The 27,870-nt window shown below is 41.1% G+C and overlaps 1 protein-coding gene across 2 annotated transcripts in view; it reads right to left on the bottom strand.

The window, feature by feature from the left end:
- The window catches only part of FAM234B (family with sequence similarity 234 member B), a 34,071-nt gene extending 24,489 nt beyond the window's left edge, over positions 1-9,582 (bottom strand). For both annotated transcript variants that reach the window (XM_028119666.2, XM_088025928.1), the window contains exon 1: positions 9,522-9,582. In XM_028119666.2, coding sequence (XP_027975467.1) covers positions 9,522-9,558 — 37 coding nt within the window. In that variant the 5' untranslated portion in view covers positions 9,559-9,582. The remainder of the gene's footprint in view (positions 1-9,521) is intronic.
- Between the last annotated feature and the right edge of the window lie 18,288 nt (positions 9,583-27,870).

The following is a 27,870-nucleotide window of genomic DNA, read 5'->3' as shown; positions in this document are numbered from 1 at the left end:
TGCATATTTCCTTTGATTTTCTTAGATCTGTGATGTTCCAATCTTCCCTGGAACTTGCCTAAACTTTAGAATAATTGTTCTCTACTACTGCTTCTCACAGTCAGATATTTGTGGCTTCCCAATTGTCTCCATGGAAACAACTTGGAAAGTTGAACACTAAATGTCACCTGGAGACATCTTACTTAAAATTCACTTCTGAGCTTCCTATGATTCTGATGCCCTGTCAGCACGTTTCAGTAAACAGTGTTTACCTTTAAAAATGCCATTCTGAGCAAGTATTCTAGGAGGGGAGGGAATCAAGCAGGAATGCAGAGGTAAAGGACCTGTCTCAAAGCTGGCTTACACAACAAGCACCCTGTTTTTACTTAGACACTACATTTATTTGGGGTGGCTGAGAGGTGAAAATTATAGGAGAGTTTAAGCACTCCTCCTCCCAAGCCATTCCCTGGCCCCCGCTGCCAAGGACTGAATGATTTTATGCCTTTTGTTCATGCTATAACCAAGCAAAAACCAAGAAAAGATTTCTGGTTTTAGAAATTACATGGTAGACTGTACTAATATAAACTATATATACTAAACTATACTGTTAAATCTTTTATTAAGAAGAGACATAAAAAAGAAAATACCACCCAGCTAATTAAAAAGGAAGAAAGAAGAATTCTTGATGTAAATCTCTGCCTCTGGTCACTGTTATCTTAGTGATGTCATTTCATATATTATGTCTTGTTTACTCAAGACATAAAATGAAACAATAAAACACTATACGGAAACTAACACAGGAAGTAAAATCATTAGTGTAAAGCTTGGTGTTTCATACACAGAAAGTCAATAAATATTTGATTAAAATAAACATTACACAGAAATATTTTATAACATTAAATATTTTACAAAAAAAAAAAACCCACAGACGATACTGGGCAAACTGGAAACTTTTATGTATTTTCACTTTCAAAGCTATTCATTTTATCCCACATGGATTTGATTTTTAAAGGCACAAATTATAAGAAAATAGATCAATTATTAGGAATTTAATTCAAACTAGTATTTCCAGGATATGCCATAAAGTCAGTACAGGTTCAAGCTAATCTCCTACAATTTACACATCTACTCTATGAACCAAATTATTTTATTAATTAGGATACACCGTTCCCTAACCGTCCCATATAACTTTAGTTACAATAATTTGCAAACACAACCATAGGCTGCTGTAATAACATTAATTCTAAAACTTTTTAAAGTTTTTTTTTAAACTAAAAGGATATACCTGATGGGATTAAAAACGTGGTATATACATCCAGTGGGATATTATCCAGCCTTAAAAAGTAAAGAAATTCTAACACATGCCACAAGATATTATGCTAAATGAAATAAGCCAATCACAAAAGGACAAATACTGCATGATTCTTATATGAGGCATCTATCCAGAGCAGTCAAATTCACAGAAACAAAGTAGAATGTGGTTTCTGGGGCCTGGGAATAAAGGTAAATGGGGAGTTGCTATTATTTAATGGGTACAGGTTTCCCTCACTATCCCAAGGTAGAAGGTTCCTATCAAACTCCCTGTAAGCTAAAATAGCATAAAGCAAAGAAACAACAACCATGAATTTACATGGAAAATTTTTTGAGGTTTCCCAGACCCAAGCAATAACCTCTCCTAGGCTTTTCCGATACCTCAGGATACATCTTGCTAAAAGATGCACAAAAGAAACGGAGATAAAGCACAGATGCTCCCAGACACAGTTCAAGGCTCCGGTGGCTTGAGGCTGAGATGCTGAGTGTGGCTCCCGGGGAAGGAGCTAGGCGGGGCCCCCTCACTGCTGAGGTTGGGGGGCTGAGCGCTGCCTCTATAATGACTTGCTGCAGAACAAACGCTGAATGCTACTTTCACTTTTTACCTTTTTTTCATAAAAGCAGGAATCCTCTTTGGATTTCTCTAGGTTAGAGAAAACAGGTAGGTCTTTCATAAAAACAAAGTGGCGTAATGCAAAATTATCAAAAAGCGGGGGATACCTTTTAGAGTTTCAGCTTTGCAAGATGAAAAAGTTCTGGAGATTGGTTGCAAAACAATGTGAACATACTTAACAATACTAAACTGTGCATTTAAAAATAATTAAGATGGTATATTTTATGTGTATTTTACCACAATTTTAAATTTTTTAAATTAAAAAAAAAAGAATATATCTGACAAAGAAGAAAACAGAGATGGCAGCCTCAAATCTCAGGGTAGGAGGAGACTCTGAAGATCACATAATCAAACACCCACCAAGCAGTCACTTAGCATGAGGGAATTCACAGCTCTCCAATCCAGAAAGCAGTTCTATACACTGATTCAAGAATCTATTTCTGGGCATTTGCCAATTATCCGTGCTGGTTCTAATTTCTGAGGCCCCTCTTCCACATGCAAATCCTTCAAAACTTGAAAATATCAATCATAAGAAACATATGCTATGGTATTTAAAGAGTTTAAGTCTTTACAAACTGACAAACGGAGTCAAATCTTGGTTCCATCTCTTATTAGCCATGAGACCTCGATTAAATTTCTTAGCTTTACTAAGCCTTATTCTTCCCATTTCTGAAATGGGTAATTATTTTTCCTACCTCATATGATTGTTTTTGAGGATTAAATAAGATAACATATGCATGCTCTTTAGTGTCTGGCTTACAGTGGCACTCGATAAATGTCAGCTTCTAGGAGCCCCTGGGTGGCTCAGTCAGTTGAGTGACTGACTCCTGATTTCAGCTCAGGTCATGATCTCAAGGTCCTAAGATCCAGGACCGTGTCCGGCTCCATGCTGGGCATGGAGCCTGCTTGGGATTCTCTCTCTCCCTCTCCTTTTGCCCCTCCCAAACCCCTGCTCATGCTCTCTCTCTCTCTCAAATTAAATAAATAAAACTGTTTTTTTAAAGATTTTACTTATTTATTTGACAGAAATTAAATAAACAAATTTCAGCTTCTATTATTATTGTTGCACTATTTCTCCCAACTGCCCACCCAATCTTTTCATCTCCAGGTTAAATGTCTCCATCTCTTTAAACTCATTACTTGAGGAAACACTGTTTCACATTATCCGTAACATCCTGTTCACTCTTCTCTGGACACAGTGTGATATGTCAGTGCTTCTTAAGTATGGTTCTCGGAACTGGATACAATCCCCAGGGTGCAGTCTGACCAGAGCAGCAATCCCCAGGGTGCAGTCTGACCAGAGCAGCAAAGGGCAGAACCGTGCCCTCCCTAGCCCAGAGGGTACACTACAATTCAATTACTGTAACCTAAGATCTTGCCAGTTTTCTTCGCAGTCACATCACACAACTGATTCAACTCAAACTCCCAAGTATCTTCTACATACAGTTAAGCTGTCTTCTATAGTAGTACAATTGGATTTTTAGCATCAAGTGAAAAATTTAGCACTGATACTTAAATTCAATCTTGCTAGTCATCTCGCAACAAACATACCAGTCTAAAACAAAGTATAATCATTACTAAAACACTGGCCAACAGGGACACCTGGGTGGCTCAATCGGTTAAAATACTGGCCAAAAAAACAGTTTAAAGGAAATGCATTTTTATGATATCACACACCATCACAGGCAGAGAACGTGGCTGCATACGTTACAGAAACTAGTAAAATCTTTACTAAATCTAATTTTTAGTAATATCTTTACTAAAAATAATTTGCAGCGGCGCCTGGGTGGCTCAGTCAGCTAAGCGTCCAACTCTTGATTTTGGGTCAGGTCATGATCTCAGGGTCTTGTGATCCAGCCCCACACTGGGCTCCGAGCTCAGCAGGCAATCTGCTTGAAATTCTGTCCCTCTCCCTCTGTCCCTTGCCCCTTACTCTCTCTCTAAAATAAATAAATCTTGGGCACCTGGGTGGCTCAGTTGGTTAAGCGACTGCCTTCGGCTCAGAACATGATCCTGGAGTCCCGGGATTGAGTTCCGCATCGGGCTCTCTGCTCAGCAGGGAGTCTGCTTCTCCCTCTGACCCTCTTCCCTCTCGTGCTCTCTCTCTCTCATTCTCTCTCCCTCTCAAATAAAATCTTTAAAAAAAATAAAATAAAATAAATAAATCTTAAAAAAAAAAAAACAGGGGCGCCTGGGTGGCTCAGTCAGTTAAGCGTCTGCCTTCAGCTCAGGTCATGATCTCAGGGTCCTGGGATGGAGCCGTGCATCGGGCTCCCTGCTCCGCGGGAAGCCTGCTTCTCCCTCTGCCTCTGCCCCTCCCCCCGCTCATGTTCTCAGTCTGTCTCTCTCAAATAAATAAAATCTTTAAAAAAAATAAAAGATTACATGCTTCCAGTTGATGATGGCAAAGGAAAGCACTCTGTCAGTATCCTTCCTAAAAACTGGGGAGGGGAGGTAATAAAAATAGGGGAAAAAAAGAGCTACATTCCCTAACTACAATTTATGAAAAATTACTGCCAAATGCAGCAAAACTTGTATCCAATTGAAGAAGCACAGTAAGAGTGGGCAGATGGTCTCAGGTCTCCAACAATGAGCACAGTTCAGAGTTAATAATGACAACAACAACGATGACAGCGATGATGGTAAGGGGAAAGTACTCAGTACCTACTATTCTGGGCACCGGGCTAAGCACTTAGATGTTAATTCATTTAGGCCTCACGACAACCCTGGAAGGCAGGCATTATTATTATTATCCCCACTGTATCAACAGGCAAATGAAAATACAGAGAAGTGAGTTGCATAAGATCACAGAATTAGGAAGAAAAAGCCAGGACTCAAAACCGGGCAATTTGATTACAGTCCACAGTCCTAACCAATAAATTATACCACCTCCCTTGTTCCATGGATATACAGCCAAACCACTTATCTCTTGCTTAGAAAGACCAAGTCTGGCATCCCAGAGGCATCAGTGAAGTCCCCCTCAACACCACAGAGACAAAGGAGAGATAAGATGACATGAGAAAGGCTTTACAAGAAGCAGGCTGTCAGCATAACAAGTAAGAAAAGCACATGTGGAGCAATCAGTCCTAAAAAGGGGGATTTTTCTTTTCTTTTCTTTTCTTTTTAACAGGCTGGGTCCCATTAGATTAAATTCTAGCTTCTCACTGCCCTCACTCCCTCCCCTGGCCCCAGCCTCTGCCTGCATGTCAGCCAAGAGCTAGCTGTAAAACAACTGACAGTTAAATATGATTTATAATCAGAAAGAAGCTATCATTAGTACTCGTTCTATAAGATACTACAAAGTTCTGCAGATATTTAAGGAAGAAGTTACAACAAAACAAAGCAGACAAAATCTGCCAAGGAACTGATGCTGGGCAAGTGATGTCACGACATGGAGGAAACAATGAAAAGATGCTTCGCTATGGAATCCAAAAAATTAAAGAAAACAGTCTTCTCTGAAATACGGGATCACAGAAAAAAAAGAATATTTCTAAGAAGAAATGACAACTCAATAGGGAAGATGAGAAGTAAACAAGCAGGGCTCAGAAAAACAATGGAAGAAAATAATAAAACAATTTTAGAAAAGCTATCCTTAGGATGAGCAAAGAGAGCAGACGTGGCTGAAAAGAATCAGAGACAGAAATGGCAGGCTGGTGAAAAACCAAGCAAAATAAAATGGAAACAACAATGGCTGGCAGTTCCAAGCCCTTCCTCTGTATGTACTCTTCCAAACCCTTTTTTTTTAATCTTTGTTTTTTTTTTTTAAGATTTTTATTTATTTATTATTTGACAGGGAGAGAGAGACAGTGAGAGAGGGAACACAAGCAGAGGGAGTGGGAGAGGGAGAAACAGGCCTCTGGCCAAGCAGGGAGCCTGATGCGGGGCTCAATCCCAGGACCCCGAGATCACGACCCAAGCCAAAGGCAGACGCTTAACCGACTGAACCACCCAGGCACCCCTTTTACTGTCTTATCTCCACAAATCTGCATACTCTTGGAGGTAGACACACTATGATCTCCATTTTCAAGAGAAGGTTTGGAAGGTCAAGTAACTGGCCCAGAGTTAAACAGCAAGCAAGCCATAGTGCAAGGATTCAAATCCAGGCAGTCTGGCTTTGAAGGAAGTCTGTGCTGTCTCCCACTGAAAAAGATCAAGGCTTTTAAAAAGACTAGAAAGGCATGGACAGAGAGAGCAAAGGTGACCCAATATATTCGGAACTGAAGAAGAGAACAGAAAAGGATATGGAACCAAAAACAATAATTAAAAAGATATACCAAAAAAGCTCCCATAATATAGCAAGACCTAAAATTGTAAAATAAAGGGTACACAGAGTCCCAAGAAAAACTGCTACAGAATAATCAGTATTGAAACATATCGCAGTAAAGGTGCTGAACTTCAAGGACAAAAAAAGAATCATATGAGCAGCCAGTAAAAAAGATTCAAGTCACTAAGGATGGGAACAAAAATCAGGCTAACTTCTCTGCAGTAACATGTATTATTAAAAGATAGTATATTTTTCCAGACATTACAGAGATAAACCTCAGCTTAATTATTACAGAGTGCAAGTTTTGATCAGACAACTCCTAAGTAAATATTTTTGCTATCTATTCATAGAAAGACAAGGGATTGTGAAGTATAAAGCATACCAACTTGCCTAAAGTTATAATCATGCCAAGGAACTGGACATCAAATCCACGCTTCAAAACACAGAGCATTTTAGCACTCTTTTCTCTGCTGATTTCAGCCACCACCCACATTTTAAATCAATGCTAGGTTTTCAAAGAATAAAGGAGAGGGTGCTGATTTCATAATACATCAATATAAATGAGCTTTGCATTTATATTGCAAAGCTCTTAGGAAGACTGAGGATGCCAAATAGCATTCCCACAATGGTACAGAAGAAAACAGGAAAGAGATGCAACTGTAACATCCCCAGACATGTTTAGGAAAACATGCTATAATATATACTATTCTATGATACATACGATACTTTACATAGACTATACCATAAACTCTATTGCAACTGAAGGTAAGTAATTCACTTCATGGATTAGATTATCCAGGGGCACATAATGATTCCAAATTACACATAATAAAACAAATCATTACAGTAACATTGTGCTCTGATATTCCCTTCAGTCTTTGACCTTCAAACTTTAAAATGGACTAAAAATATATATATACTTAAGATAAGTTGTTCGACAGGCTGCTTTATGAATGTCACATTGTCCTTCTGTTACTAATTAACCTCATTGTATGCATGTGAGCCAAACATCTTTCCGTCTTGAGCTTAGTGGAAGGGTATGAGACTGTGAAACAGACTCCAAGAAACTGATCTTTCTTCACAAGGTTGATGATATCTGTCATTAGCTCATGATTACATCAGGCCTTCCTTCAGGTATCACATTTGTAAATGGGCATGGTGCTAATGAAGGTGATAATAAGAGCTAACACTGAAAAATTAACATGTGTCAAAGGTAAACAAATCTCTTCAGTACATCCATTTCTTCTACTGAGCCAAATAACCCTATGAGGTAAATACGTAGCAGAGTGTGAGGCATATAGTGAATGTTCCATAATAACAGTACGTTATATGTGAAGAAACTAACACTTAAAGAGGTTAAGTAACTAATCTGGTAAAGACTAGACTTGAACCCAAGGCTGTCTCGTGCTCTTAGTCACCATTCTAGTTTGCTTACTCACACATAGAAATAGTGAGGATGTCATGGCGGTGATCATTTTGCAATATATCCAAATATCAAATCATTATACTGTACACCTAAAATTAATAGGACATATCAATTAGACTTCAATTTTTTTAAAAAAGAGAGGATGTTAACTAACGTAACATAACACAGTAGCCCACACAGGACAGCAGCCTCACAGTCCCAACTACAGGGCATCCAAAAAAAGCTATAAGAAAGCAACTTCTACCTAATATAAAAGCCAAAAACTGTATTTAGGACAGTGGGGAGAAAGGGCAAAAGGGAGACGAGCAAAAGTATATACACAAACAGACAATCAAACAAAAAAAAATCCGTATCACAGAAAAGAACACATCGCCATTGTATCTGGGCCCTAAAAAGTATCAAACATACCTATCTGTTCAGGCCCAAGATGCTGTCCAAACACAGGCCCATGAACCAGACTGTACCCACCCTACCCTGTCAGTTGACCAAGTTACTGCAACTGGATACTCCAGGGAGTAATAATGCCACAGCCTCAGGATGTGAGAAGGCAAAAGAGCTCAAGAATTTGGAAAGCGATTTTCTTGCATTCCCATCCTTAGAGAAGAACAATTATCTATGCTGGGGTGGAATGGGGTGGGGAAGAAAAGGAATCTAAAAGAGAAAAGAAATAAAGCTAAATATGTCTGACATCTCATTATTCCTTGGGGAGGATATCGTCCTACACTAAGGATATACAAAGGTACTCTCTTTAAAGTTAATCCTGCAGGTGAAGGGACACATCCCCCACTTCATTTCAATGTTACATACACATTCCAAGATAGATATTATCAATGTTTCTTCCAATGTTCTCATGAGCCTATGTGTGTGTGGGGGGGACAACTCTGAGGTCATGAAGTCTGGGGACAGAAATGCAAATTCATACCCAACCCAGTGTCATCCCTACAAATAAATGTTTATAGCTTAAGGTTTTAAAATTTATTTAGGTAGAGCCATAAAAATTGTAAAGCCTTAACGTTTAAAATTTCTTTGGGCAGAATAAATATGCTTTATCAAAATAGCAAGTTTGCAGCAGCACCGTCTCATTCTAGAAGTTTAAGAGAAAAATTTTCCTAAAATGCTTGGAGCTGCTGCCCAAAGTACTGAATTAGCTCTGAAGTTGTCATCACCACCAGAGCCTCCTTAAAGAATATTCCAAAATTTATGTGCAAATTGCAGGTGCCAAATCATTTCCCTCCTAAATGCTTAGCCTCGACAGCCAGAGGCTGACCAAGTGGAATCAAAAGATCCCGACGTTGTAGTTCAAGTTTTTCCAATACTGTTTGTGCGACCTTGGACAAGTCAATTAGCCAAATAACTCTCATTTCCCTCTTCTGTAAACTAGAAGGGGTAAACACCTGTCCCACCAACCTCACGGCTGCGTCAGTGTTTGTTAAGTGGAGAGGCTGCTCCAGAGGGTGGCCCGCTTCCTGCCGCCCCTGTCCCCCTTGTCTCCCCTCGCCCCCAGCGGCAGCCCAAGACAGAAGGAGCCCAGGACCCTGCGGTACGTGGTCCGCGGCTCCTCAGGAAAGGATGCTCCCCTCACCAGCCCTCCCCTTGGGATGGCGGCGACGCGTGCTCTGACAGTCACCCCCGCAGCAGCGCCCGCCCGCTCCCGGCCACCAGCCCCGCGTGCCTTCAGCGGTCCCTCCCCGGATTCTCCCAGGCTCGCCCCGCGCCCGCGACCCCCGACCAGCCGTGCGCCCCTCTCGCCCCCTGGTGGCGACGGACCCCAGCCCGCGGGGGCTGCACCGGCTCGCCTCCGTGCGCCTGCAGCTACGCTGGGGCTGGGGCTGGGGCCAGGCCCCGGCCCGCTTCGCCCCCAGAGCCTCGCCTCCTAGTCTCCCGAGGCCCCGCGGGGGCAGGGTGGTCGCGAGGCTGCGACTCCTTACCGGGGAGCTTGAGCGCCCTGGACAGCACAGTCGCCATGGCGGAGGCCCCGGTGCGCGTGCGCGCGCCCGCGTCCTGCCGGGAAGAGTAGTTCGCAGCGGGCGGTGCGCGGGGCTGGCACCCGGGAAGGTGGGAACCGCGGCAGAGAGGGGCCAGGGAGAGGCCCGGCCTGCGGCATCCGCGGCCACGTGCGCGCTGCGGCGGGCTCTCCTCCCCGCCGCTCCGAGCCGGACCCCTCACCGGCAAGTCACTTCACCACTCTGAGTCTCACTTTCCTGCTCAGCGAAATGGGGTAATAATAACTACCCCCCAGGCTTGCAGCGATAATGAAATGAGATAGCAGGTAATAAAGGAGGCGCCGGTTGTGAAATGAGCGTGGGCTTTGGAGTCAGACAGACTGGATTTGAATCCTGCCTGCATCCCTTACAAGCTGGGCCATCTTAGACAAGTCACTTGGTATGACTAAGCTTCAGCCTCATTTTTAAAATGGAGACACTACCTCATTCACAGGCTTACTGTGAGAATTAAATAAATCTGTTACAACACACGGCACACAGTAGGCACCTAGTAAGTGTGTTTCTTTACGTTTCGTAGTAAAGGGCGAGGTTTCCTAGGGCTCTAACCCCCGTCCTGGGTTTCCAGTTCTTTCCAGGTATCTCCTGGACACTCTACCCTGCAGCTTCTAGCTTGAAGGGTCTAGGAAAAGGAACTGACCTGCTTCTTCCCCACAGGCACCAAGAAAGAGATCAGCATTTTAGTGCAGAAATGCTAAAGAAGTTGGGCTTAGAGTTAGGCTGGTCTTAGAGGCCACCTAGTCCACCCTCCTTGTTTCACTGAAGAGAAAACAGATCCAGAAAGATGATGTGACTTCCTAGTGTCAAACAAAAGCTCTTAAGATACCTCTCTCTTGGACTCCGCCTCATTCCCATGAGAAACGGTGAGCAAGACTACCCTGAGTGTGTAATCTGAGAGAACTCTTAACAGCCATCTCATCACCCTCTTCCCCAGGAAAACGTATCAGGGACTCTGACAGGGCACAGGGTCTGGAGACAGGCCACTGAGCTCAAATCCTGACTCCACCATTTCCTAGCTGCCAGATCTAAGGCTACTTGCTTATCTCTGCCTCGATTTTCTCATCTGCAGAATGGGGTTGAAATAGTTCCTATTCCAAAGAGTAGTCCTGAGAATTAAAAGGATACATGCAAAGCACTTAGAAGGTGCCTATCACCTAGTACAGGTTTTATAAGTGTTAGCTCTTCTTTTTACTAATAATTTGTTCATTTTGACAATTTAATCATTTAATAACAAGTAATAAATTTCATAATAATGGATTCGTAATGTATTCATTTATTCCTTCAGCGTTCTATAATACCCGAAGTTTTTACTGTTTGCCCCCTCTCTGGAGGTAGGATTAAAAACCATATTTTACATCTATGTAGGTCATCTCTAAGGAGCAGCACTACAAGGCACAATAAGCCAGTAGTGGCTTGCCTGACATCAGATTAGCTAATTGGAACACATTCTTGAGATATGAAGACTGAGGAAAATAACTTTAGAGTGAGCAGGTTGTACGATAGGTCAGTTTTAGCTGCAAAAGAACAGGAACTTGTGTTTCTGGGAGAAAGCAGGGGGGCTGGAACAGCCAGGTTACACAGAAGAGGAAGCAAAGAGGAGATCTGTTCACTTTTCATAGTGAAAGGGCATATTCTTATGTGATGGAAGTAAAATAGAATTGTACAGGTTAAAGTTCAATTAAAATTTTCCTTCACGTGGTATAGTCACCAAAAGCACCGATATGCATAGACAGTTATGTGTGAGCATATAACCATATGTGAGTGTACACACGTCCCAGACGTGTGTCATCTCCAGCCCCTCAGCCTTCCATGCCTAATCTTTGTGGCATTTCCACTCTCCCTCAAATCACCCCAGATTTGCCCTAATGATGTTCAGGGGGAAGCAGATGCTGAGGACTCCCTCCCTCCCAGCTCCCTGAGCAGTCCTCCTCTTTATTTTCCTCGGAACTTCTGGAATTCTCCTTCATCCTCTGCATCTTTTTGCATCTTAACACAGGACCTCGGGCTTAGAACAGTGTTTCTCAACTTGAATGTGGTTTTCTTCCAATTAAAGGAAAAAACCCGGGCGCCTGGGTGGCTCAGTTGGTTAAGCGTCTGCCTTTGGCTCAGGTCATGATCCCAGGGTCCTGGATCAAGTCCCACATCGGGCTCCCTGATGAGCAGGGAGTCTGCTTCTCCCTCTGATCCTCCCTCCTCTCACGCTCTCTCTCTTTCTCTGTAATAAATAAATAAAATCTTTATAAAAAAAATAAATACACATGAAGGGGAAAAAGAACTCAAAGCTGCCTGCAAGTTCCTCTCTGGTTACCGGGCCTCATGTGAGCACCTTCACTGCCCAAACACCCACCGAGGTCTCTGTGGAAAATGCAAAAATGCTCTGGGCTTCCTGACTTCCCAGCTTGGCTTACCTCCCCGAGAAGTAAACCAAGAGGAACAAAAACCTGCAGAGGGATGCTTGTGGACAGCCCTAAGCTGCCTGACTGTCGCGCCCGCTCTGAGAAGCAGAAATACTATTTCAGAAAGTCAGAACTGAAGCCAGAAGAGCCCCCCTCTCTTCTTCCTACATTGGCCTGCGGTGGCAATGGTCTTCCCCAACCTTCCAAGGTTCAAATACTTGGTAGAGGGAACCCATATTGGCTGGCTTTTACTACTTTTGTGATAGCCCAAGTATTGCTCAAAATCTCTGAGCATCCTACATAGTTCGAGATCAAATCTGGTCATCTAATCCTTAACATTCTGTGACCGCTGTCTCCACATCTGCTGGTTCTGACCCTCCGACTAGCTTTCCCCGCTTCCTCGTGGAACCAGTACCTCTGTGTCCGCCAGCAGATCCCGCCCCTTCCTCCTGGTACCACTGAGACTTCCCAGCCTCCTGGCCATTTCTACTTCCTTTTAAAACTGCTGCTTCTTCTTCCTCTGTCTCCCCCCAGTCAATGCCACTTCGTATTTCAGCGCTGTCAAAATGGCAAAGCTGTGCAGGGCAGGGAAGACTGCCTCTCTTCTGTTTTTATGTTACTCTTAATTAGAAAAAATACAAAAGCTATGCTGCCTCTTCTTCAAGGTCAGATGCAGTATTTTCATTAAACAGAGCTTTCCATTTTTCCTTAGTAAGTCAGTCAGGGCAGGGTCATTGCTCTTAACGAACAGCCTCACAATGTCAGTGGTTTTAGAGGCTAAGTGTTCATTTGGGCTCATGTCACAGTCAAAGTGAAAATGGGGATAGGCAGCGATGGGGGTTCTATTCCTCCTAGTTATTCAGGGTTTCCATCTAGGGCTTCTTTCTTCATCCTTAGGCCTTGGATTCCTCCACCGGATTATTTGCATCCCCAGTCAGGCAGGAAGTTTTCTGGGCCAGGCCTGGAGGTGGTATATGTGATTTCTGCCTACATTTATTTGGCCAGAACTCAGACACAGAACATGTATGCCAGGAAGGTATGAGCCCAGGAAGAAAAAGAAACAATTTAGTGAGTATCTATTCAGTCTGTGCCATAGTAGACACCCTACATCTTTATGGGATACATACCTGAGTTCTTGGTAGTGGGGAGGGGGTTCGGCACTCCTCTACTTAGAGTTACCCCTCTCCTCTAGAGACTAAAGCTTTGTTTCTGAGCTGAGCTTGTTGTCCTGAGTTAAGACTTTCCACTGTGTGTAAGGTCTCTCAGGAGGTTCCTCAATCTCTCTAGGGGCCATTCCTACATCTGTCAGCAGGGCATGGACAAGTCCAAACCCACTGGCAGACCCGTCTCAGGCTCAGAGTACTACCCTCTGCTACACTGGTGCTAAAGACATAGAATCAGGAAGCGATAATAAGATTTAAAAAGCAAAAAGAAAAGCAAATAGCAATGAGAGCAGGGAGATTGAGAAGAGTAAAGGAGGGGCTCAGCAATGCCCATGTCAAGGGTCCTATGAAATCAGCCTTGCGCTCAGATCAGGAAGGTCTAAAAGCGCATGCACACGAGGTATATTCACTTCTCATCACAAATAACTGGATTCTATGACCAGGAGTTGCGTGGCTTATGGTGAAGACCAAACAGGTTTATGTTCTCAGAGTGTTCTTTAATCAAACACAAGGCCCATCCAGGTTGGATTCATACAGACTTCCAGTCTACAGAACTTTCTAGAGTCTCAACTTTAAAATGCCTTCTGGGCCCTGAGATTTAAACAAAGGCTTCTTCTTAAGTCTCTGGCTGGAACATACGTTTAAGAATGACACTATAATTAAGGACAGACCTGGCCAGGACAACTTGGCTCCCGTTCCTCTGGACCTTCATCCTAGCTTGTTACTGTGTCTACCAAAGCACTTGTGGTAGTAATGGGCATGCCAATAGCTACCGTTTACTGAGCACCAATCTCCTACAGGAGAGGACATTGTTTTGGACCCTTGCCAACCTTGGCCCAAAACTCGGCCCTTCACCAGCTTTCAAAAAACAAAAAAACAAACAAACAAGAAAACCCCCCAGTGAACCAAGTATATCGTGACTTGTGTAGTTTTCCTGAAGATTTAAGGGGTTAGGGGTGGAGTCACAGAGGACACATAGCATTTCACCAGAAATATCTGTTCGACACATCTCTTCTCCCAGGCCCTTGCTCCTACCTCCATCACTGCGTCTTCCTCCACCAGGACCCTCTTGTGTCTGTCCCAGCTTTAAGCTCTTCCTTCTCCTCCCTTTCTGCCTCCTGCTACCATTAGCCTTGACAGGAGGCTGGAATCTCGCCTCCATCCTACAGTGGGCACGATCTTTGCATGAAGACATCTACCTCCCACAGGGGGCAGGCGGACACAATGTGCGTGATGTTGTCCCTTAGGTCTTACCACCCTAATCTTACAATGAGGATGTATAAGCTGGACGGACAAAGCCACTGGCCCAAAGTCTCACAGTTCCTACATGCTGGAAGGAGGATTCGAATGCAGGTTTGTCTCGTTTCTAATCACAAGCAGGGATATCAAATACATGGCACATGGATACAGTTTCTCCTTTCTTCATCCCTGGCACACATCCATCACCACCATATTCTTTCCCAGTGAGCCTACACACAGCTTCCAAATCCTTAACTCAGCTATCTGGGGAGCCAGGACCTATTAATTCAATTTGGCCTCAAAATTGAAAACTATTTGTAACCCCTGCCTCACTCACAGCATAGTAACCACACTAAAAACCCCTTTAAAGATGGTCCCTGGTTCATGATAGGAGTTCAGTGTTAAATATAACTGATGTTTGGCCAACAATTGCTCTGAGTGGTTGGGACTCCTAGCTGATTAGTCAGACATGTTCTGATTGGCCAGGACCTATGTGGTACTAATTTGTTAACATTTAGACTATACCCCTGGTTGAGTCTTTTTAGTTCTGCACTTCTAGCTCACTGGTTAAGTCCTAAGTGATGCTCTAAAAGTCAATACATTAGGGTACCACGGGTTGTATAACTGACTTCTTTTTTCTGCCCTTCTTAGACTACTTATCACAGACAACGGTGTGTTGTAATGGTTTGAATATGTTTCTACCATATTAAAACTCCCACACTAAATGTTGAGTTCTTAAAGCATAGAAGTGAGATTCATGTGTCTTTTTTAGCCCTATACAATGCAGAGCACACTGCCTTCAGATGTCTATTGGATAAATGTGAATTCACGAATGACTCATGTGAGAGTAGAATGAAATCAACTCAGAAAAGAAGTTCTTTAAAAATGAGAGAAGAACCCCAATATTTATAGCAGCAATGTCCACAATAGCCAAAATATGGAAAGAGCCCAGATATCCACTGACAGATGAATTTATAGACACACACACACACACACACACACACACACACACACAGCCATCAAAAGAATGAAATCTTGCCATTTGCAATGATGTGGATGGAACTAGAGGGTATTATGCTAAGCAAAAGAAGTCAGAGAAAGGCAAATACCATATGATTTCACTCATATGTGGAATTTAAGAAACAAAACAGAGGGGAGGGGAGGGAAAAATAAAGTAAGATGAAATCAGAGAGGGAGACACAGCATAAGAGACTCTTAACTACAGGGACCAAACTGAGGGTTGCTGAAGGGGAGGAGGGTAGGGGGATGGGGTAACTGGGTGATGGACATTAACAAGGGCATATGATGTAATGAGCACTAGGTGTTATATGCAAGTGATGAATCACTAAACTCGACCCCTGAAACCAATAATACAGTATATGTTAACTAATTGATTGTAAATTTTAAAGAACGAGAGAAGACTTTTTATAATTAAGACAACTTTTTTTTCCCCCAAAGTTCGCATTGCCAGATTCATGTAATCCAAATATTCTTAAGTTCTTTCACCACTGCTCTTCCTACCATTGCCATGGTGCAAGCAGCCAGCCTGCCTGACTTCAGGAAACCTGGTCGCTTTGAAGGTTTGTCCCTTAGTAGTCCCTGCACACACCCCATATGCCTCATGCCGCCACTTGCCCATCCCTCTGGTTAGGTGGATTGTGCTTGTATGATCATTACTTTTGGCATTCTCACCTCTGCGTCCCCACCAGGCATCATCATACAGAATAAGAAACATTGACACTTATCTCAAAACCCTTGCTCCTGGAGTCCACAGACTATATATCCTTCTCAAGGGGCCATTCCTGGCCAATTCTTTCAGCAGAGCTGAATGTAAAATAATGAACCAAACCAGCAAGATCCTTGCCTTTGAGATCCTTGTAATCTATTGGAGGAGCTGGACATTAAGCAACTAATAAAAAATGTATCATTATAAATTGTGATAAGCACTATGAAAGAAAAGAACCCAGGATCATGAGAGAGAATTACAGAAAGAACATGGAAGCAGGAGGGGAGGGGGACGGGAAATGGCTCTCTGGGACACTGAGACCCAAAGCACAGGTACAAGTTGGCGGTATAAAGGCTGAAGAACAATGCATGTGAAGGCCTGAGTCAGAAAGGAGCTTGGTTCTTGGGAGGAAACCAGTACACCTGGAGGAGAGTTGCAAAGAGCTGGTTGTGAGAGCGAGAGGTGATAGGAGCCAGATCATGCAGATAACTTGAAGGCTGTGACTTCAAAGGACCTTGATCAAAAAGTGATAAAGATCTCGTTGGCTGCTATGTGGAGAATAAATTGGAGAAAGACAAGAATGCACACAGAGGGAGCAGTTGTAAGAAAGAGGTCATGGTGGATTGAGTTACTGGTGCTTAGTCTTTCAGACATGGTGTATGCACAGATTCTGACTTTTCACCTGCCTTCCTGTTCTGGGCAAGAAAGAAAATATGGGTGTTGTTTCTTTTCCTCGTATTATGCAAATTATAAACCTTACAGAACTCATATGTTTTCTCCTGGGAGCCTGACTGTAGATGGGACAGTTGACCTACACCCAGCCTGACATCAGCTGCCAGCTCGCCGGGCCACGGTGACGTGATCACACACAGACACAGGCTCCTTGGCTCTCTTCCACCTTGAGTGAAGCCACTGGGCCATGTTGCCTTCGACGACAGCCCAGCACGTTGTGTATGGAAACAAACTCTTTCCCTCTATATGGATCTGCCATGAGGGGAAGCTAAACAGCCACAGTATGAGATATACGAATATAAAATTAAGTTCTCCCTAATTAATTAAATTAAATTAAATTAAACAATTAAATACTTCCCATTATTTTCATTCCTATACAATTAACACTTCTAGTTTTCCTTATTTGAAGCACATTGTTATAATGTAATTTAATGAATTATGTTAAGCCTAAAAATTATTTCTGAAACCTTTAACCTCAAAATTATGTCTTAGGTATTTTTCATTATAATCTTGTGATCTAAAACTTATTTCTTTCATGATAATCTTACATCTAAGACAATCTAATAAAAACCTGATTTACTGTTTACTTCTGACTGGCTTTCTGGGTTTTGTAGTGAGCTTGTCTGGTCAACCTGGAGTTTAATATGGCACAGTACTTGATGTGATGTTTAGTTTGTCTCTAACATGTTCTTTGAGGTTTTGAGAGGAGTAATCACAATGGCAGAGCTGAAATGACATACATCACCACAAACCATGCAAAGATCGTGAGACAAATACATCTATCTACTCTACCTTTGCCACCACAAATATTTTAATTCCTTCTTCTTTTATTTTATTTTCTTGTCAAGAGCTTGTCCTTAAAGAACTAAAGTCTCTGAGAAATTTTCCCAGAAACTCTATATGAAGCTGCTTTTTACTTATCCAGTTCATAAAATCACATTCATTGATTTTTCTTCTTTCTTATCATGAACATTATTCTTTTATATCTTAATCTTCCATACCTGGGAATTTTATTCCTTCATCTGAGTAATTACTTTTTATTTCCTTACCGGTCTTAAAGACCACAGGTGGGTTGCTTAGAGATGAGATTGTGCGTAAAGTTATTTCCTCCTAATACAGATTGTCTCATTTTATTTCTTCTTCTGGGTTAATCTTAAGAATTTGAGTTTTGTTCTTCACCTGGAAAGTTTTGCATAAAACTAATCTTTCCACGACTTCCACAGTCTTAAAAACTAGTGCTGGTCTTATTTGAGGAGATGTTTTATAATAGGTATAATATTTTCCTCTGTTATCTTTTGGGGGGACTCTTATTCCCCAATGCTCAGATTTCCATGATATGGAAGGATTTCCACTAGAGCATCATGGAAGAAGTGAGTTTTCTGACTGGTAAGTTCAGAAGAAGGAAAGAAGGCATGCTTAGCATAGCGGCTTCCACTTTGGGACTCATTCATTCATTCATTTTTAAAATTAGTCACTCAACAAATATTTGAGTGACAGCTTCTTTCCAGGCCCTATTCTAGATGCTGGGGATGTGAGATCAAACAAAACAGACAAAACTCTTTGCCCTCGGGTGTATGTGTTTGTGGGGGCAGTAGATCCAGGCAGGGAAGAAGGTAGATAAATAAATAAAATATATGCTGTAGCAGATGGTGATATATGTTATGGAGAAATACAGAATAAGGAAGGGGAAATGAAGTATGGAAGCTGCAGGCAGTGAGGGGGAGCAGGGGGCCCAATTTTAAATGGGATGGTTAGAGAGGGTAATATTTGAACAAAGATTTAGGGAGGCAGGATGAATAGCAAGTGAAAAGTTTTGGAGGCAGAAGCCTGGCCCATCTGAGGACTAGCAAAAATGTGCTGGGTGGTTCTAGGAAAAGATTAGTAAGAGATGCGATCCGATATGGCCAGAGCAGAAACAAGGTATGCAGTTTGTAGTCAGCCCAAGTAAAGACTTTTTGGCATTTAGTCTGTGTTAAATAGGCAGCCTTTGAAAGTTTGGGGGCAAAAAGTGTTGATTTGACTTAGATTTCAAAAGGATTCCTTTGGATCACTTTGCTGTTCTGAGAACAGGCTGTGGGGGTGGTGGGAGTGGTGAATGCTTTTGGCTAGTGCAATAATCCCCGTGAGAATTAATGGTGGTGGGCGCCTGAGTGATTCAGTCGGTTAAGCTACCAACTCTTGGTTTCGGCCCGGGTCATGATCTCATGGGTCGTGGGATCGAGCCCCTCGTTGGGGCTCTGAGCTCGGCAGGGAGTCTGCTTGAAGATTCTCTCCACACACAGCCCCCCACCCACCCCACACCTCGGTCAAATAAATAAATAAATCTTAAAAAGAAAAAAAAGAATTGATGGTGGTTTAGACAAGAATGGTGGCAGAAGAATTAGGGAGAACTGGAAAGACTCTTAATTTATTTTGAAGGTAGAGCCCACAGGATTTACCAATGAATTGAATGTGAGCTGTGAAAGAAAGAGCGATTAAGGAGACTTTGAGGCTTTTGGCCTGAGCAACTGGAAAAGCAATGAAGGGGAGACGGAGATGACCAGGATGAAAGGGAGATACGGTTTGGTTTGGGGTGTGCCAAATTGGACATCCAATTAGACACACAAATGGAAATGGCGATTAAGCAACAGAGTTCAGGGAGAAGTCCTAGGTAGAGATGTAAATTTGCTAAGAGCCCGTTTGAAATCAGCTCAAGGAGTGAGTTTTGATAGAGGAGAGAAGGGAAAGGCAGGGAGGGGAGAATGAGCCCTGAGGCATTTTAACATTCAAGATCCTTGGAGAATAGGAAGAACCAGCAGAGGAAACCAGCAGGAGTAGCCAGTGAGATTAGGGAATAAACCAGAAGAATTTGATGTCCCAGAAGCCAAGAGAAAAACATGTTTGGGGGTGGGTGTGTAATCAACAGCTTGAAATGCTGCAGAGAGGCCAAGGAAGAATAGACTAGGAGTGATCTTCCTACTTTCAGAGCATACATTTTGGTCTACTCTCTGCAGTTGTCCTGCTGGATAAGTCTCTCTAACTCAAAGAAAGACTCTGTAAGCCCTTTTGGCCACAGATCTAAGCCATGTCATTCAGTCTAGCTTTCTTTTAATAGCGAAGCTGATATTTTTATCTCCATCTTCCCATCCCTTTGATCTATCCTCAGTTCAGTCAGAGCTATGCAGGGAAGATGGGTATTAATTTTTTGTCCCCCAAACCTTCAACAATCATAAATATTCTTTTTTTATATCTCTGCCTGATAGGTATGAATATCTGTTCTCTTATACCATGTTTTCCAAATGACAGTATTTCCTCTTCTTGCCCTATCTTAGATTCTCTCCCAGGCTACTTTCTTCTTCTTTAGCTCAGCTTTCTAAAAACCTATCATGGGAGCTGCAGATATTCAGGAGACTGTACATGAAGCTACTCTCATGGGAGCTGCAGATACCTTGACATGGACCCAGATCCTAATCCAGCCATGTAGTGATTCCTTCTTCTAATGGGTAGCAGATGGGATCAACAGACCATTCCTCATTATTGTCCTTAAACAAGGTACCGCAAGGTTCATCAACCTCTTCCCAGAAGCCAGGCTGTACATCAGACACAAAGGAGAAGAAGGTGAATTTTTTTTATAACTTCACCATTAAAAGCCCCTCTTTCTGGAGAAACCATGCTTGTTTCTTTTCATATATCTAAGAGGACAGGAAGAAACATGCCCCTTGGTGACCCAAACAAAGTGGAGGAAATGATGGGCTCTTTCCATGAGCCCACAGTATCTGCTCTGAGCAAAGCAATATATGGAGTGAAAAACAATCCTAACCCTTGAAAGTCAGCAGGTCATGCCTGCAGACACTCAATTGCCCTTTCTCTTCCATGTCCTCATAGAAAAAGAAACACCAAATCTGGGCCAAGGATCACTGGAGCTTTAAGAAAGACCTCAGGAGGACAACGGGAGCCACAAAGTCATAAGGGTGGTAGGCAATCCTCTGGTGGCCTCTGGCCCTTGGTATCTGAAATTTCTCCCTCAAGGTCAAAAGCATCAAGGTGCAATCTAGCTGAGATAGGGCACTGGCCCCAATTTTGAAAGAGCCCAAAAATAAACCAATTGAGATTTATTCGAGAGATGATAGTGCATGGGACTCCTCTTGCGTGAAATTAAACTTATTTATTCTTCATTCTTTCTTTTACCTTAGAGTTTAAGACCTTGGATTTTTTGTTATTGTTTGCCTTGTCAATTGCTTTACAAACTATTAAGCAGGATTCTTAGATTTACATGAAGTTATTTTCTTATTATCATCAACAATACTTTAGTTTCATTCTCACCTCTCACCCAGGGGGTAGGATTTTATTCTTTTATTCAGGAGACTGTACATGAAGCTACTTTCTCATGCCTGTGAAAAACCCTTATTTTTATTTATTTACATAAAACTTTCTCCTTTAAGATGAGTAGATTTCTGATAGTGGACGTATCACATAACGTCAGCCCATTTTTAAGAGTACAAATTTATTTTTTTTCCCTCAGCCTTAAATACTTATGATTGAATTCCCTATTGAGAAAATCTCTGTGCATCTTCTCTCTTTCACCTTGAAACTGGGCTAGAAATATTAGACACTGGAAAACGTATTACCTTTTGGCTTTCTATTATATAATTCTTTCCAAGTGGAATAACAATTTAATTTTCAATCTATCTTCCATTACATCATTATGCAGGTTTTAAAATATTAATCTCATTGATAATATATCATCTCCTCCAACTCCTGGTACATAGTTAAATACATGTTCTCAAGTTATCATTTTAATGAAGGAATGGAGGAGACAATTTGGCAAAAATCTAGTTTAAGATGGAATAAATAAAAAAACTTCCTTAACCTTAATCACACTCTATGTACTTGCCTCCGACATCATTCATTCTCCAACTTTAACATCATGCCTTCTAAGTAAATCCAGAATGACAACTTCAGATGAAAAGACAGTAAGTACAGCCTTCACACCAGGGCAGACAGGGCTCCTGTTTTATTGATGAGGTCCTGCTAAAAATATTTCCCCAGGTCACCCCCTACACCTACTAATAATCTCCCCACCACACAGAGCCACCCCACCTCGCTCCCACCCCCATGTCCAGTGTCAGCCTCTTTGAAGGGGATTTGAGGGGGTGGGGTTGTTTCTTTTAATAATGCTGGATCTCAGTGTTGGAAGGGATTTCAGAGGTTTGCAAATCTAACTCCCACCAAGTTAGAATTGCTTCTGTATTCCCCAGTCATTTACATCCTACACCATGTGACCCCCAGCCAGCAAAAGTAATGCTCCCTTCTGAAGCCATAGGGAACAAAGCCTAATCCCCCTGCCATATGGCAATCCTTAACAGGCCTGAAATACGAGGCATGTTCTCAAGAAATTTCACTTGAAGTTGTTTGCTCTTTTCCATCAAAAATATTTTTCTTACTCCCTCCTACCCTTTGCCTTAGGTATATGAAGTCTTGTCTCCCAGTGCAAGATGTTTCCTTTGACATTAACTTCTCCTTCAGCAATCCAGCCTCACATTTCTTAGAGAGAAGGCTTTTTATGGAGTTAATCTGTCCTTCCTCTCAAAAAGGTTTTCTTTCAGTGCATGGGCTTTAAATCTTTATAGACCTTAGGTATGTACTCTAAAAACTGAAAGTGTCCATTTCCATGGTAGAAGCTTGAAGATCAAGAATGGTTCTTTCTATTTTTTTTTTTAGAGATTTTATTTATTTATTTGAGAGAGAGAGAGAGAGCACAAGCAGGGGAAGCAGCGGGGGGAAAAGGAGAAGCAGCCTCCCCACAAAGCAGGGAGCCTAATGTGGGGCTCCATCCCAGGACCCCGGAATCATGACCTGAGCCAAAGGCAGATGCTTAACCGACTGAGCTACCCAGACACCCCAAGAATAGCTTTTTTTAAGAGAAGAGAATGTACCTAGAGCTACTTTGACTTATCCTATTCCATCACAGAACTCTCTCTTTGTTTTCCTTTCTATGTTAACCTTCAAGAATCAAGTTTTGGTTCTCATTTCTAAGAATGAAGCTCCTTTTTTCTTTAGTAGGCCAAACCTAAATAAGAGAAAGCACTTTAGAGAAAGGATTTTTCCATGTTTTTCTCCCTTCCCATATAATCCCTTACAAATTCTTTTTTTAGCTTTAATTTTAGTCCTGCAGCTCTGTTCTCTTATCTGAGAAATTGTTGATTACATTTTCCTCCACTCTTTCCGCCTTAAAGATCAGGGATGCAAGAGTCCATTTGCTTCTGTTACAAATGTATTGCTTTTTACACCTTAGCCTTATAGATCTGTGGATTTGTTCTCTCTTTTAGTGAATGAGCAAAAAATACAAACTGGCAATTTAGAGACTAGATACAACTGGGGCCAATAACCGGGTACTACTTATTCAGACTATATGTATAACGTTTTCATTTTAAAAGAATAAAAGAAGGGTATGGTTCATTTAATTTTATCTTTTTGTGTATCGTTTCAATGAAATAAAAATGTAATTTGTCACATTTGGGGGAAGGGTGGGCAAAATAAGGAGAAAGGGATTAAAAGGTACGAATTTCCAGTTATAAAATAATTAAGACACAGTGATATAATGTACACATAGGGAATATAGTTAATAGTATGTAACAACTTTGTGGTGACAGATGGTAACTGGGTGAGGTGAGGACTTCATAATATGAATAAATGTTGAATCGCTATGTTGTATACCTGCCACTAAGTAATAATACAGTATGTCAACTACACATCAAAACAAAGGTTTTGATACAAAGGAATACATGATATAAAATATATGTTACAAATGTAATTATTTAGTGGTCATCCCTGAACTTGCTACCCAACCCAAGAACTAAAACATTCCCAACAGTTTGTAGCCATGTGTTTATTCTACTTCTGCTTCCCACAAGTGACAACAATATACGGAAGATGGTCTTTCAATTTCCTTACTTTATGAAAATGTTTTAACACATGTGGTTATATACCTAAACAATAGCTATTTAATTTTCCTTGTTTCTGATTTTATAAAAATGGTATCATACATATATCATCTTCTGGATTTGCTTTTTCCTTCAACAAAATATTTCAAAGATTCATCCATGTAGCTATATTTCACTACTTTTTCTATTGTACAATATTCCATTGGGTGAGTGTGTCCTAATTTGTGTTGCTATTCTCCTGTTAATGTATGTTGGTTGTTTCCATATTTTTCCCATATGCAACAGTGCTGTTGTAAGCATTCTTGTATTTGTGGGGAAGTTTTCCTGGGGTAGATACCTAGGGATGGAATTGCTGTGTTGAAGGATATGCAAATGTACAGCTGCACAAAAAAATTAAAATTTAAAATTTAAAAATTTGAAAATTTAGGGGTGCCTGGGTGGCTGTCGGTTAAGTGTCTGCGTGTCTGGTTAAGTGTCCGACTTAAAAAAAAGTTTAAAAATAGCGATTTGCTTTTGAAAGTAGTACTAATATCATTCCCACTAGCAATGTGTAAGAGTCTTTGATGTACATACATCCCGGCCACCACATGGTATTGCCAAGACTTCTTTTTGCTAATAAAAGGGTATATGCAGGAGCGCCTTGGTGGCTCAGTCGGTTAAGCGTCTGCCTTTGGCTCAGGTCATGATCCCAGGGTCCTGGGATTGAACCCTGCAAAGAGCTCCCTGCTCAGCGGGGTGTCTGCTTCTCCATCTCCCTCTGCCCCTCTCCCCACCCCCCACCCCCGCTTGTTCCTGCTCTTTCTTTGTCTCTCTCTTTCTCTCTCAAATAAATAAATAAAATCTTTAAAATAATGGGGGAGTATATGCAGTATGTAATTCCCTGATTACTAATGAGGTTGAGAATATTTTCATATGTTTCTTCTCTTATGTGCTTCTTTTTCTGAAAATTGTCAGTTATATCTTTTGCCCATTATTCTACTGAGTTGTTTGAATTTAAAAAATAGATTTCAAAAAAATCTAATTTATTAATATATGTACAAAATGAATTTCAGTGACTTAAAATAATGACATAGATCTAAATGTACTAATATGGGAACATAGCCATCATTCCATTAGAAGTTTCAGAAATACATATATATGTATATAGATGTGTAATGATCCTCTGTGTGTGTGTGTGAGTACATGAAAAAATGTTTAACGTATATGAAAAGGTGCAATGGACTGAATGTGTCCTCCCAAAATTCATATATTGAAACCTAACCCCCAGTGTGATGGTACTTGGAGATGAGACCTTTGGGAGGTGATTCCATAAAGAGGGCAGAACCCTCATGAATGGAATTCGTGCTCTAATAAAAGAGACCCCACAAAGCTCCCTCACCCCTTTGTCATATGAAGACACAGCAAGTAGACAGTCATCTATGAGCCAGGAAGCTCAGATATGACACCAAATGTGATGGCACCTTGATATTGGACTTCTCAGTCTCCAGAACTGTGAGAAATAAATTTTTGTTCTTTATAAGCCACCCAGTCTATGTTATTTTGGTTATAGTAGCCCAAATGGACTAAGATAGGAAAGATAAATCTAAAACTGTCAAAAATGGGAGGTATGTTGTGTTGCACCCATGAGGGAGAGTACTGTTGTAGAACAACTTCCACTTTTGACTCTATATTCAGTTGTATTGGTAGATAACAAGTGCGTATTCCCTGTAAAAAAAAAAAAAATTTAAAAATTTTTAAAGTTACCACCAGAACAGAAATAGAAAAAAGAAAATGTACTAAATGCATAGGGTCAATCAAGAGAAATTATAGAAAATGTAGACATTGTTTTCTATCAAAATACTTTTCTAATATCTATTTAAATTTTATTAACCTCAGATGATGTCACGTAGTTTAATTATATAGTCTTAGTGGTGATCGTGTTTAACATTGATTGCAATTTTCCTGTAAAATAGTCTGTGATGAACTTTTATATCTTTCCCCTTACATGTTAAAGACTAGGGAGATATCTCTTAAGGAGGCATTATACGTGTTTGCCACAGTAGAATTTCAGAGTTTTTATATTATAAGAATTCTTCACAAAGAATACTTTCCTTTTCCTAGCAGTTATTAGTCAATATTTTATTTTCTCACCCAGCATGCCATTCCCAGCTTTGCTGAATGCCTGTTTTCCTCAACTTGACTCTAATCAAGTTCAATGTCTCTGGGGTTGTTTTCATAGAGTATTTGAAAGAGATGATAAACCAGAGTTTCCCCATATTTTCTCTCTTTAAAAAAAAATAAATATTCCTTTCCCTTGTTAATTTTAGAAATCAAATAGAGTTTCTGCCTCCTGCAAAGACAGAAACCTGGCACGGATTGCTGGCTCCCTTCCTCAGAATCAAGTGAGGAAAGGCTTATGGGGGATATGAATTCCAGGAACTTACGGCATTGATAGTCAGAAGGGCCGGGGAGGTGGGGGTGGTGCACCTGTAGCTGGTGGGGCACAGGTTGGCCACAGCCTGGGGCAGATGACCAGCAGGGAGAAGTAGGTTAGTGAGAACAAGTTTACATTTCCTCTTGCCTCTTCCTTACTCTGCTTTGAGGCCATGATTGTTTTCCTGTTCACCAGGGAAATCAGTCAGATAGGGGCCCCGGGGGATAAAATCAAGCAACTCAAATCTTACCTAGAGTTAGGAGTTAATGAAGATGGGAGAGCTGACCACCAGCCTGAAGCATTTACACCTCTAATCCCTCACCTTCTTCCCTGGCTGTTAACTTCCACGTTAATATGCCCAGCCTGGACCTTGTCCTTGAATTCCAGACTCGGGACAGACCAGCGTTTACTCTAACTCTCCCTAGATGTGAACAGATATCTCCCACAAAATGTGTCTTCAACAAGACTCCCGATAGTCTCCTTAAAACCTGTTCTTTTTGCAGTTTTCCCCACTGCAGTAAGTGATGATTCTATCCTTCGAGTTACTGATTTCAAATCTATTGTTGCTGTCTTCAATTTATATCTGGATAAATGCATACGGTGGAAAACCATGAAGCTGTAGAAAGGAGTAAAATTTCTGGGGCACCTGGGTGGCTCAGTCAGTTAAGCATCTGCCTTCGGGTCCTGGGTTCCAACCCCACGTGAGCTCCCTGCTCAGTCTGCTTCTCCCTCTGCCCCTACTCCTGCTCTTGCGGTGACGCTCTTTCTCTCTCTCTCTAAAATAAATAAATAAAATCTTTAAAAAAAAAAAGGATTTCTATGTACCACTATGGAGTAAATTCCATGATGTTTATATTTAGTTCAGTGAGAAAAGCAAGGTACAATATAAAATGTATACTCTTCTACATTTTTTATCTTAAAAGTGAGGAAATATGAAAAAAATGCATACATTTTCACAAGTGGAAGAATAAATTAAAATGTAATGGCTACTTTTAGGAGGAAAAAGGAAGCAGGTTAAAGAGAGCAGGGTTAGAAACTAAACTTCTCTGAATTTACTTTGTTGTATAGCTTTTAACTTAGAAACCATGTAAATGCTTTACATAATTATAAAACAAAATTAAATCAAGATGGGAAAATATCAATCCCTGAAAATTAAAAGACAAAATATCAAATATATCAGGTTGGTGGCTTAACTGTATAGAGAAGATTTAATTCAGTAATTTCAAAATATAGCAATTTGACTGTATTTTCCCAGTGGGATGTATTCTAAAGGGAAAATAAAATTGCAAAGAAATCTTAAATTGTATTCAGGGGTCATATTGCTAATAACAATAGTATTAAACTATTATAGTCATGTACATAATAGGAAAAAGCCAATATGTAATTTGCTAATGATATTTGGAACTATTATATACACACACAGAATAAGCTAAATTAAGTAATCATGTTAGTGAGTCAGAGTAAAGAGATACAAATATAAAATAAAATAAATTAGGTGAAGAAAAACTGTAATGTTTTATTTGAATTGGAAGTATGAATATTAACTGATGAGGTACTTTTCTCTTCCATACAAGAGTACATGTTTCTAGTTCTGTCCAAGGAGAAGGCGTAAAAGTGATAGCGAACCCAACGAGGACCCCTAGTGCCCAGACTGAATCTCTAAATACTTCTTGAGAAGTAGCTCA

Source organism: Eumetopias jubatus, unplaced genomic scaffold (genome assembly GCF_037043125.1).
Source record: "Eumetopias jubatus isolate StellerSeaLion01/CBP00866 unplaced genomic scaffold, mEumJub1_p1.0 scaffold_8, whole genome shotgun sequence".
NCBI classification, from domain to species: domain Eukaryota; kingdom Metazoa; phylum Chordata; class Mammalia; order Carnivora; family Otariidae; genus Eumetopias; species Eumetopias jubatus.
This window is presented reverse-complemented; position numbering and strand designations above follow the sequence as displayed.